The sequence below is a fragment of the Salmo salar genome, chromosome 09 (assembly GCF_965601325.2).
Source record: "Salmo salar chromosome 09, fSalSal1, whole genome shotgun sequence".
In the NCBI taxonomy this organism is placed as follows: Eukaryota; Metazoa; Chordata; class Actinopteri; order Salmoniformes; family Salmonidae; genus Salmo; species Salmo salar.
Genome location: NC_138299.1, coordinates 49,446,692 through 49,459,207, shown reverse-complemented (window position 1 = coordinate 49,459,207; position 12,516 = coordinate 49,446,692). Strand labels below are relative to the sequence as shown.

General features: G+C 47.0%; 1 protein-coding gene across 1 annotated transcript in view; it reads right to left on the bottom strand.

Annotated features, from left to right (window-relative positions):
• Nucleotides 1–338: 338 nt before the first annotated feature.
• Nucleotides 339–12,516, bottom strand: part of zfyve26 (zinc finger, FYVE domain containing 26) — a 183,896-nt gene continuing 171,718 nt past the window's right edge. The window contains exons 37-44 of the mRNA XM_082955500.1: nucleotides 10,378–10,599; nucleotides 9,905–10,102; nucleotides 8,742–8,959; nucleotides 7,957–8,107; nucleotides 7,504–7,563; nucleotides 4,471–4,653; nucleotides 3,205–3,255; nucleotides 339–1,969 (exon numbers count right to left, since the gene is read on the bottom strand). Coding sequence (XP_082811626.1) covers nucleotides 1,739–1,969; nucleotides 3,205–3,255; nucleotides 4,471–4,653; nucleotides 7,504–7,563; nucleotides 7,957–8,107; nucleotides 8,742–8,959; nucleotides 9,905–10,102; nucleotides 10,378–10,599 — 1,314 coding nt within the window. The 3' untranslated portion in view covers nucleotides 339–1,738. The remainder of the gene's footprint in view (nucleotides 1,970–3,204; nucleotides 3,256–4,470; nucleotides 4,654–7,503; nucleotides 7,564–7,956; nucleotides 8,108–8,741; nucleotides 8,960–9,904; nucleotides 10,103–10,377; nucleotides 10,600–12,516) is intronic.

Below are 12,516 nucleotides of genomic sequence, written 5' to 3'. Positions count from 1 at the left end.
ATCATGATTATAACAAATACGGCAACAAAAATCCCTTTTCTAATGCGACATCTCTTGATTGATTAAAGTTCGTATTTTTATACACTTACAAACGTCACACTGACAGACGGCCTATAACACATCTGACCCTCGCATAGGACACACAGAGGTCAGAGTGTGTCCCCCAAACGGCACCCTATTCCCTATTTAGTGCACTACTGTTAAACTAGGGCCTCATGGTGCCATTTGGGACACATAAAGTCACACACCAGAACAGCGGGAAGAAGTACAAATATACAAAACATAGTAACAGCAACGTGGTTCCTGGTCAAAGACAGATACCATGAAAACACATATGATACAGACAGATATGATAGGCTTTATGGAGACAATAATATTGACCTGTAACATTAAAAAAAGGTACCATCTCTTTATCATGATCTAGAATTGAAACAGTGTTTAAAGTCCTAAAACATATCCAGAGAGTCCCTTACTAAATCCAACTCGTTCCAAGTTTTCGTTGTATTTCTATATAAAGCTCATCTTAAAAGCCCTTTCAGGACCCCAAAATGTCCTCTGAGGACGAAAGCAAGAGAGATTCAGGATATTGCTAGCCTGGGTACCAGTCTGTTTGTGTAAACATTCCACTTCTTGCCACTCCTTGTCGTGCCAAACATATGACTCTGAGTACTAGAAGTGGAATGTTAGCAACAACAACAAAAAAACAGGTCTGGATTTCAGGCTAGGAAATAGCTCCTTGGGAAGATATTTTAAGGGAGTTAACTAGTGGCAGGTCGAGCTGATAGACAGTAACAGACATCCCTTCTAATGAAACCCACTCCTTTGACTTTCAAAAAGTTCAGAAACTCTTAAATCATCATATATATATATATATATCTTCTTTAAAGCTCTTGACAGGCTTGTAATATCAACACTTGTTTTCTTCTTTACTTTCACCTGCTTGACAGGTTTACATGGTCATTCTTTCTAACTAACAACAAAAAGAAGAAGATAATCTAAAAATAAAAGGGGGAAAAGTTAGGAATTATTTACATTAAATCAAGTTGTTTATTTTGTCACAAAGAAATATATTACTAGCCTTGAAGGTTAGTGAAAACAAAAGATCAATCCCTTTTTAACTGAGGTAGGAGACTATTGTACACTACTGCCTGTGTTATTACTCTGATAAATGTATCTTCTGTGCTTATCCCAGACTTCAGTTTTACTAGATAAAGTGGTCAACAACTCACAATTCAGTGTGGTTAGATTCATCCCAGTCTTCTCTGGCTGTAGTCGGTCACCTCTCCAGATGAGAGAGAGAGAGAGACAGTCTTATCTGGCTGTAGTCGGTCACCTCTCCAGATGAGAGATAGAGAGAGACAGTCTTATCTGGCTGTAGTCGGTCACCTCTCCAGATGAGAGAGTCGGCACAGCGGTGTTTCGCTACTTTCAGTGAGGAGGAGGAGGAGGAAGTCCCTCACAACCCCACACAGTCACAGAGTCCAGGCAAGGTGTCTTGGTGTTCCACTCGTGGCATTTCTAGTTTAAGTGCCATCTGTTATTCCCTGATGATGTCTGGTTCCCCATCTCGTAGCCAGAACTAGGTTTCTCCAGAACAGCGATATCCGGGTCGTGTTCATTAGGGACACACAACAAATAGACAACATTCTAATCATTTTTTTTTTGCAACAGAGAACTAAAACTAGCATTTGTTATTAGTCCAGTCCTGGTTGAGTCCGTTTCCTTCCGTTTCCTGGGGTTACTTGGCATTGGGTCGGCCTTGTTTTGTAGCCCCCGGCGGCGCCGCCGTTTTTTCCCTGTCCTTGTGCTCAGACAACCACTGGCAACAGATGTCCTGCATGACAGAGTCTCCGACGCCTTCTGCTGCCTGGAGGACTTCCTGAACCAGCGGCCCGGCCCTGGCTGTATCCAGCTTTACAGCTAGGAGATAGGCAGCTCGCAGTTTACTCACCTGCAGGTAGGCCTTAATCTACAGAGACAGATTACAGCCAGGTGTTAATCTACAGAGACATATTACAGCCAGGTGTTAATCTACAGAGACATATTACAGCCAGGTGTTAATCTACAGAAACATATTACAGCCAGGTGTTAATCTACAGAGACAGAGACATATTACAGCCAGGTGTTAATCTACAGAGACATATTACAGCCATGTGTTAATCTACAGAGACATATTACAGCCAGGTGTTAATCTACAGAGACAGAGACATATTACAGCCAGGTGTTAATCTACAGAGACATATTACAGCCAGGTGTTAATCTACAGAGACAGAGACATATTACAGCCAGGTGTTAATCTACAGAGACATATTACAGCCAGGTGTTAATCTACAGAGACATATTACAGCCAGGTGTTAATCTACAGAGACATATTACAGCCAGGTGTTAATCTACAGAGACATATTACAGCCAGGTGTTAATCTACAGAGACAGAGATATTACAGCCAGGTGTTAATCTACAGAGACAGAGACAGATTACAGCCAGGTGTTAATCTACAGAGACATATTACAGCCAGGTGTTAATCTACAGAGACAGAGACAGATTACAGCCAGGTGTTAATCTACAGAGACAGAGACATATTACAGCCAGGTGTTAATCTACAGAGACAGACAGACATCACCAGAATGTTGGGGGGTTGTAGAGGGAGAGAGTGAGGAGACATGGAGAAGGAGAACTAGACGGTGAAGAAAATAGATATGGGGTGGGAGATGGTGAGGAGAGAGAGGAGGAGGAAGACAGGAGATGATGGAGGGGAAGAGAGATGAGAGAGGAGGAGGAAGACAGGAGATGAGGAGGGGAGGAGAGAGAGGAGGAGGAAGACAGGAGATGAGGAGGGGAGGAGAGAGAGGAGGAGGAGGAAGACAAGAGATGAGGAGGGGAAGAGAGGAGAGAGAGAGGAGGAGGAAGACAGGAGATGATGGAGGGAAAGAGAGGAGAGAGAGAGGAGGAGGAAGACAGGAGATGATGGAGGGAAAGAGAGGAGAGAGAGAGGAGGAGGAGAAGAGGAGAGAGAGGAGGAGGAAGACAGGAGATGGGGAGGAGAGAGAGGAGGAGGAGGAAGACAGGAGATGATGAGGGGAAGAGAGGAGAGAGAGAGGAGGAGGAAGACAGGAGATGGAGGGGAAGTGGTGGTTACCTTGTATAGATGGGAGATGAGGAAGAGGACAGCAGAGAGAGAGGAAGGAGAGGTGGTGGTTACCTACCTTGTTCTCTGTGCTCTTTGTCTCCAGAATGAGACACTCCAACTCCTTGGCCTTCAAGGCAAAACAAAACTTTATTAACACCATCTCAGACAGTAACAGTGCAAGGAAGGCTGTGATTGGTACACTATTGGGTAACATCTTACTGACAACTAGCAGCTATAACACTTTATAAACTTATTATAAGCATGTATTAGCCTTTATAATGTCTTACAATAAGGGTTATAATATGTGATGTCTATCAACATTTCACTAATTAAAGTGTTGTAGACTACTAAATGACTAATGCCCTACTGAAGGCTGTAAATGGCAGTGGTGTGAAGTACTGATGTAAAAATACTTTAAAGTATAACTTTAGTTTTTTTGGGGTTTCTGTACTTTACTATTTATATGTTTGACAACTTTTACTTCACTTCCTAAAGAAAATTATGTACTTTTTACTCCATATATTTTCCCCGACACCCAAAAGTACTCGTTACATTTTGAATGCTTAGCAGGGCAGGAAAATGGTCTAATTCACACACTTATCAAGAGAACATCCCTGGTCCTACTGCCTCTGATCTGGAGGACTCACTAAATAGAGAACATCCCTGGTCATCCCTACTGCCTCTGATCTGGAGGACTCACTAAACACAAATACTTTGTTGGTAAATGATGTCTGAGTGTTGGAGTGTGCCCCTTGCTATCCGTAAACTTAAAAAACAAACAAGAAAATGGTGCCGTCTGGTTTGTTTCATATAAGGAATTTGACATTATTTATACTTTTTACTTTTGATACTTCAGTACATTTAAAACCACATACTTTTAGACTGTGTAACTCGCGTCTGTGGGGCCCCCTTATCTGTGTAACTCGCGTCTGTGGGGCCCCCTTATCTGTGTAACTCGCGTCTGTGGGGCCCCTTATCTGTGTAACTCGCGTCTGTGGGGCCCCCGTATCTGTGTAACTCACGTCTGTGGGGCCCCCGTATCTGTGTAACTCACGTCTGTGGGGCCCCCGTATCTGTGTAACTCACGTCTGTGGGGCCCCCTTATCTGTGTAACTCACGTCTGTGGGGCCCCCTTATCTGTGTAACTCACGTCTGTGGGGCCCCCTTATCTGTGTAACTCACGTCTGTGGGGCCCCCTTATCTGTGTAACTCACGTCTGTGGGGCCCCCTTATCTGTGTAACGCACGTCTGTGGGGCCCCCTTATCTGTGTAACTCACGTCTGTGGAGCCCCCTTATCTGTGTAACTCACGTCTGTGGGGCCCCCTTATCTGTGTAACTCACGTCTGTGGGGCCCTTATCTGCGATGGAGACACAGCTGAGTATGATGACATCACAGTCGTTCTTGGTGGCGGTGCCCGACTCCCCCACGCACTTCAGCAGCTGGCGCACGGCCCGGTACTGACGCTGACGCACAAGCCTCTGGCCCGCGCGCACGTATACCGTCAAGGCTTCCAGCTGGAAGTCCTGAGGAGAGGAGAAAGAGGAAAAAGATGATTTGTCCCCCCCAATATATCACTGAAACATAACTATGTAATTTAAATAATAATAATACGGAATGAAAGCAATTGTGCTGATTATAGACACTTAATAACCCTTTGCCTCACAATGGTTTGATCCACTGGCAAGGTAACAGAGGGGTCGTGTCTACTGTCTGAAAGGCACTCAATGAACGTAACTGACGTGAGGTTAATCCAGTCGATCGCGCACACACACTAGCTGAATATGCAGAGCTAGCGCGCAAATATTAACTATTAAGCTAGCTAGTACCTATTCCATTTATGTGAGGAAAGAGTGCCTCCTACTGGCCCTCCAACACCACTTCCAGCAGCATCTGGTCTCCCATCCAGGGACTGACCAGGACCAACCCTGCTTAGCTTCAGAAGCGAGCCAGTAATGGGATGCAGGGTGGTATGCATTTCAGCAGTTCATATCTTAGGTTGTAGGAGGAGCAGGTATGAACATTTTCACATATCTGTGACCAATGTTTCTCCTCAGTTTCTTCCTTTAGTTTCTGTTTCCCCATCTTTCCCTTTATTAGGTTCTGAACTATCAGGTAGAGTTTCAAATCAACCGTTAATGTAACTTGGCAACCAACTTTGGTGCAGCGGTTTTTCACTATGCTAGATGCCTTCCGTTCATTCAGATTATGTTGAAGCGATTGAATACGATTTCAGACTCGTAAGTACTTAAAGAAAATCGGTCTTTGAATAATTCAAATCTTTCTTGTAATTGATTGAATGACAGTACATATCCATGTACACAAAATGTATGATGCCACTTTGGAACCATGACTTAACGGTGTTGTCATTAAACACTGGAGGTAAGGCTACTTTGTCAGCTACTTGGTCGCCAGTTACTTGGTCCATGGTCCTCTTGTTTCTCTAAACTCATTCTAGTCGAGTCGTTAGTTACTTGGTCTATGGCCCTCTTACTTGTCTAAACTCATTCTAGTCGAGTCATTAGTTACTTGGTCCTCTTGCTTGTCTAAACTCATTCTAGTCGAGTCGTTAGTTACTTGGTCTATGGTCCTCTTGCTTGTCTAAACTCATTCTGGTCGAGTCGTCAGTTACTTGGTCCTCTTGCTTGTCTAAACTCATTCTAGTCGAGTCATTAGTTACTTGGTCCTCTTGCTTGTCTAAACTCATTCTAGTCGAGTCATTAGTTACTTGGTCCTCTTGCTTGTCTAAACTCATTCTGGTCGAGTCGTCAGTTACTTGGTCCTCTTGCTTGTCTAAACTCATTCTAGTCGAGTCGTTAGTTACTTGGTCCTCTTGCTTGTCTAAACTCATTCTAGTCGAGTCGTCAGTTACTTGGTCCTCTTGCTTGTCTAAACTCATTCTGGTCGAGTCGTTAGTTACTTGGTCCTCTTGCTTGTCTAAACTCATTCTAGTCGAGTCGTCAGTTACTTGGTCCTCTTGCTTGTCTAAACTCATTCTAGTCGAGTCGTTAGTTACTTGGTCCTCTTGCTTGTCTAAACTCATTCTAGTCGAGTCGTCAGTTACTTGGTCCTCTTGCTTGTCTAAACTCATTCTGGTCGAGTCGTTAGTTACTTGGTCCTCTTGCTTGTCTAAACTCATTCTAGTCGAGTCGTTAGTTACTTGGTCCTCTTGCTTGTCTAAACTCATTCTAGTCGAGTCGTCAGTTACTTGGTCCTCTTGCTTGTCTAAACTCATTCTGGTCGAGTCGTCAGTTACTTGGTCCTCTTGCTTGTCTAAACTCATTCTAGTCGAGTCGTCAGTTACTTGGTCCTCTTGTTTCTCTAAACTCATTCTAGTCGAGTCATTAGTTACTTGGTCCTCTTGCTTGTCTAAACTCATTCTAGTCGAGTCATTAGTTACTTGGTCCTCTTGCTTGTCTAAACTCATTCTGGTCGAGTCGTTAGTTACTTGGTCCTCTTGCTTGTCTAAACTCATTCTAGTCGAGTCGTTAGTTACTTGGTCCTCTTGCTTGTCTAAACTCATTCTGGTCGAGTCGTTAGTTACTTGGTCCTCTTGCTTGTCTAAACTCATTCTAGTCGAGTCGTTAGTTACTTGGTCCTCTTGCTTGTCTAAACTCATTCTAGTCGAGTCGTCAGTTACTTGGTCCTCTTGCTTGTCTAAACTCATTCTAGTCGAGTCGTCAGTTACTTGGTCCTCTTGCTTGTCTAAACTCATTCTAGTCGAGTCGTCAGTTACTTGGTCCTCTTGTTTCTGTAAACTCATTCTGGTCGAGTCGTTAGTTACTTGGTCCTCTTGCTTCTCTAAACTCATTCTAGTCGAGTCGTTAGTTACTTGGTCCTCTTGCTTGTCTAAACTCATTCTAGTCGAGTCGTCAGTTACTTGGTCCTCTTGCTTGTCTAAACTCATTCTAGTCGAGTCGTCAGTTACTTGGTCCTCTTGCTTGTCTAAACTCATTCTAGTCGAGTCGTCAGTTACTTGGTCCTCTTGCTTGTCTAAACTCATTCTAGTCGAGTCGTCAGTTACTTGGTCCTCTTGTTTCTCTAAACTCATTCTGGTCGAGTCGTTAGTTACTTGGTCCTCTTGCTTGTCTAAACTCATTCTAGTCGAGTCGTTAGTTACTTGGTCCTCTTGCTTGTCTAAACTCATTCTAGTCGAGTCGTTAGTTACTTGGTCCATGGTCCTCTGTGTTTCGGTCTCTATATCTAGTATTTGCCATAACAGGTAGTTGCCAACATAACGTTTCAGTTATTTCTTGACTTTAAAGTCGAGGTATTTTCTATTTAAGAGGAATATTTTAGTAAAGAAAGGAAATGCCAGACGGATCAATCTCCTCCTGGACGCCATACCGGAAATCACTGAGAATAATGTCTCTTACCTGTATGACTCGGTATGCGATACCAAACCCCTCTTCAATGTTCTTTCCTCCCAACATCACCTGCAATGTAAACGCAATGACACAATGTCAGATGTAGCCCCATTAATTCAGTGAGTTATCGGTTAACAACATCAATACGATCTGTTAATAGCGCAAGTACTTAAGACACTACCATTCTGTTTTATGGCCCAAGTAGCACGCTATACTCCCCATCTAGTGCCCCAACGCCCCCGTCTAGTGCCCCAACGCCCCCGTCTAGTGCCCCAACGCCCCCGTCTAGTGCCCCTACTCCCCCCGTCTAGTGCCCCACACCCCCCGTCTAGTGCCCCAACTCCCCCGTCTAGTGCCCCTACTCCCCCGTCTAGTGCCTTAACTCCCCCGTCTAGTACCCTAACTCCCCCGTCTAGTGCACTACTCCCTATCTTTGAGAAGCTTTGCAGGGGGCAGGCTCACCTTGCAGGCTACATCGATCTTCATAGCGCTGGGGCCGAACAGAGTGGGAGGAGTGCTGGAGGAGACCGAGGGGGTGAGCGTGGAGCTGGATGTTTCACAGTGATGCAGGAACCGAGTCACCTCCAGCTGGAGCTCTATAGTGTTCATATGTCTGGTTCAGAAAACAAAGGGGAACGTTACATGATAGCAGGCTCGCTACAGCCACGCTACAGCCTCGCTACAGCCTCGCTACAGCCACACCGCTCAGGAGAGATGGCTGCACTACGCAATTAAATCAGTTATAGTCACATATGCTTACTTTACAAGCCCTTAACCAACAATGCAGTTCAAGAAATAGAGTTAAGAAAATATTTACTAAATAAACGAAAGTAAAAAAATAAATAAAAACGAACAATAAAATAACAATAACAAGGCTATATACAGGGGGGGTACCGGTACCGAGTCAATGTGAGGGGGTGCAGGTTAAAAAAGAGATGGCTGTCACTATGCAATGGTTCAGTTATGGTCACGTGAAGGACAGATGGCTGTCACCACCACCTGGATATACACATGAGGTAAAAAGGTACATTTCCTGAAGAAAATGTGTATGCTTGCTTCAGCCGTCTAAACGTTTGAATTGCTAGTCTCTGCCACCCTCTAGACTCCGGGGGCCCCTCTCTAGACTCCCGGGGCCCCCTCTAGACTCGACTCCCGGGGCCCCCTCTAGACTCGACTCCCGGGGCCCCCTCTAGACTCGACTCCCGGGGCCCCCTCTAGACTCGACTCCCGGGCCCCTCTAGACTCACCTGGAGACATCGCTAGAAGACATCTTCTTTCTGAAGGAGTTAGAGGTGCTCCTCTTCCTGTTAGTGCTGTTGGTACGTGTTCCCTGTTGCTCCTGAAGGTAGGTTCGGAGGTGCTCCTTGGCCCGAACCAGCCATCTCCGCTGGTCTCCCAGCTGTACGTAAGACACGACACCGTGGGTGAAGAACCGGATACACGTCATGGCCGCTCGCACGTGGTCCTGACAGGAGGGAGGAGAGGGTTGTTCTATTTCTAATCCGATCTTATTATCTTATAGAGGGGCTGCACTGCTATTCAGTTCTTTATTCTAGAGAGGGTGGTGGGAGGGAGGAGAGGAGGGGGGGAGAGGGGGGTGGTGGGAGGGGAGGAGAGGGGGGGTGGTGGGGGAGTGGAGGAGAGGAGGAGTGGTGGGGGGAGGAGAGGAGGGTGGAGAGGAGGGTGGTGGGACGGGAGTGGAGGAGAGGGGGGGTGATGGGGGAGTGGAGGAGAGGGGGGTGGGGAGAGGAGAGGAGGGGTGGTGGGGGAGGAGAGGGGGGTGGGGAGAGGAGAGGAGGGGTGGTGGGGGAGGAGAGGAGGGGTGGTGGGGGAGGAGAGGAGAGGAGAGGGGGGGTGATGGGGGAGGAGAGGGGGGGGTGGAGAGGAGAGGAGGGTGGTGGGACGGGAGTGGAGGAGAGGGGGGGGTGATGGGGGAGTGGAGGAGAGGGGGGGTGGGGAGAGGAAAGGAGGGGTGGGGTGGTGGGGGAGGAGAGGAGGGGGTGGAGAGGAGAGGAGGGTGGTGGGACGGGAGTGGAGGAGAGGGGGGGTGATGGGGGAGTGGAGGAGAGGGGGGTGGGGAGAGGAAAGGAGGGGTGGGGTGGTGGGGGAGGAGAGGAGGGGTGGTGGGGGAGTGGAGGAAAAGGAGAGGAGAGGAGGGGTGGTGGGGGAGGAGAGGAGAGGGGGGGTGATGGGGGAGTGGAGGAGAGGGGGGTGGGGAGAGGAGAGGAGGGGGAGTGGAGGAGAGGGGGGTGGGGAGAGGAGAGGAGGGGTGGTGGGGGAGTGGAGGAGAGGGGGAGTGGAGGAGAGGGGGGTGGGGGAGAGAAGAGGGGAGGAGAGAGGTGTGTTGGGGGAGTGGAGGAAAGGAGGGGTGGAGGGGGAGGAGAGGAGAGTGGAAGGAGGACAGACTAACCATCATGAACTGTTGTAGCTGGTATAGTGTGTGGAAGTGTCCCCGCCGCTGCAGCAGTTGACAGGAGGAGAGGAGGTATCGGCTACAGACCTCCAGGCCTGGGTCTAGGGTCTCTAGTAACCCCTGCATCATCCCCAGACGACCCCTTTCCAGACTAGGCTGCAATACGCCCTCCAGGAACACCTCCTCTGGACATTCCTGGAGGGCCATGGAGGGAGGGACACTGTTGAACTCATGTCCCCTAGGTGAGTATACAGTTCCAGGACAATCGATGCTATCCAGGCTCGAAAGACCATAATACCTTTATTTTAATGAGGCAGATCACTTAAATTATTCTTATTTACCATGACAACCTGGCTCCACCTTAATACAAATCCTCAACAACAACATAAAGTAGCATTGACCTTGAAGTTCACAGTAATGAGATAAGATCTCCGTGACCATTGACCTCTGAACCCTTCATGACCCCTGACCTTGCTGAGCAGGTGCTGCAGGGCGTCCTTCATGTTGTCGTGTCTCATCAGGAAGGAGACCAGGGCCAGGTGAGTCCCGTAGCTTGACAGGTAGTACAAGCTCTCTTGATACAGGCTGCTGCCCTGACCCTGACCCCCCTCTGGCCAGTCCACTGATCCTCCAGGCTCACAAAGAGCTTCCTCAAGCTCTCTCAGAGACCATAGGATGTCCTCACTGAAAGACTGATACACAGAGGGAGGGAGCGAGAGACAGAGCGAGAGACGGAGCGAGAGACGGAGCGAGAGACGGAGAGGGAGACGGAGAGGGAGACGGAGAGGGAGACGGAGAGACAGAGAAACACGCACGCGCACGCACACACACACGCACACACACACACACACACACACACACACACACACACACACACACACACACACACAGTGAATGATGGTACAATAACAGAAAGAGTGGGCGGTTGGTTACATAACCTAGTGACAGTGCAGTGTTACATAATGTCTCTTTATATCTAGATCAACCTGTTTCTATTCATTTTTGTTTTTTTATTTAACTAGGCAAGTCAGTTAAGAACAAATTCTTATTTACAATTACGGCCTACCGGGGAACAGTGGGTTAAACTGCCTTGTTCAGGGGCAGAACGACAGATTTGTACCTTGTCAGCTCGGGATTCGATCTAGCAACCTTTCGGTTACTGGCCCAACGCTCTAACCACTAGGCTACGCTGCTATACTGAACAAAAATATAACAAAAATATAAAATGCAACATGCAACAATTTCAAAGATTTTACTGAGTTACAGTTCATATAAGGAAATCAGTCAATTAAAATAAATTCATTAGTCACTAATCTATGGATTTCACATGACTGGAAATACAGATATGCATCTTGTTGGTCACAGAGCTTGGGATGTGGATCAGAAAACCAGTCAGTATCTGGTGTGACCACCATTTGCCTCATGCAGTGTGACACATCTCCTTCTCATAGAGTTGATCAGGCTGTTGATTGTGGCCTGTGGAATGTTGGTCCCACTCCTCTTAATTGGCTGTGCGAAGTTTCTGGATATTGGCGGGAACTGGAACACTCAGTCATACACGTCGATCCAGAGCATCCCAAACATGCTCAATGGGTGACATGTCTGGTGAGTATGCAGGCCATGGAAGAACTGGGACATTTTCAGCTTCCAGGAATTGTGTACAGATCCTTGTGACATGGGGCTGTGCATTATCATGCTGAAACATGAAGGGATGGCGGTGGATGAATGGCACGACAATGGGCCTCAGAATCTCGTCACGGTATCTCTGTGCATTCAAAATGTAGTTGTGTTCATTGTCCGTAGCTTATGCCTGCCCCATACCATAACCCCACCGCCACCACGGGGCACTCTGTTCACAACATCGTCAGCAAACCACTCGTCCACACAACGCCATACACGTGATCTGCGGTTGTGAGGCCGGTTGGACGTACTGCCAAATTCTCTAAAACGACATGGTAGGCTTATGGTAGAGAAATTAACATTCAATTCTCTGGCAACAGCTCTGGTGTACATTCCTACAGTCAGCATGCCATTTGCACGCTCCCTTAAAATCTGAGACATCTGTGGCATTGTGTGACAAAACTGCACATTTTAGTGACCTTTTATTGTCCCCAGCACAAGGTGCACCTGTGTAATGATCATGCTGTTTAATCAGCTTCTTGATATGCCACACCTGTCAGGTGGATGGATTATCTTGGCAAAGAAGAAATACTCACTAACAGGGATGTCAACACCTTTTCGTACAATTTGTTTTGAGAAATACGCTTTTTCTGCGTATGGAACAATTCTGGGATCTTTTATTTCAACTCATGAAACATGGGACCAACACTTTACATGTTGGGTTTATATTGTTGTTCAGTGTATTTGTTGTGAGTATAAAGCTTCACTGTAGCTGATATCTCAACATAAATTACTGCTTCAGACTGAACATTAACAAAGGACAAACTGTTCTAGCAGGACCGTAGGGACTGGGCCACCGACCGACTGGGCAACCGACTGACTGGACAGTGCTTCAGTACTGTAACTCTGGCAAAGGAAAAAGTTGCGCTGTTTAAAAAGGGCCAAGGATGAGTCCCAAATGGCACCCTATTCCCTATATAGTGCACTAC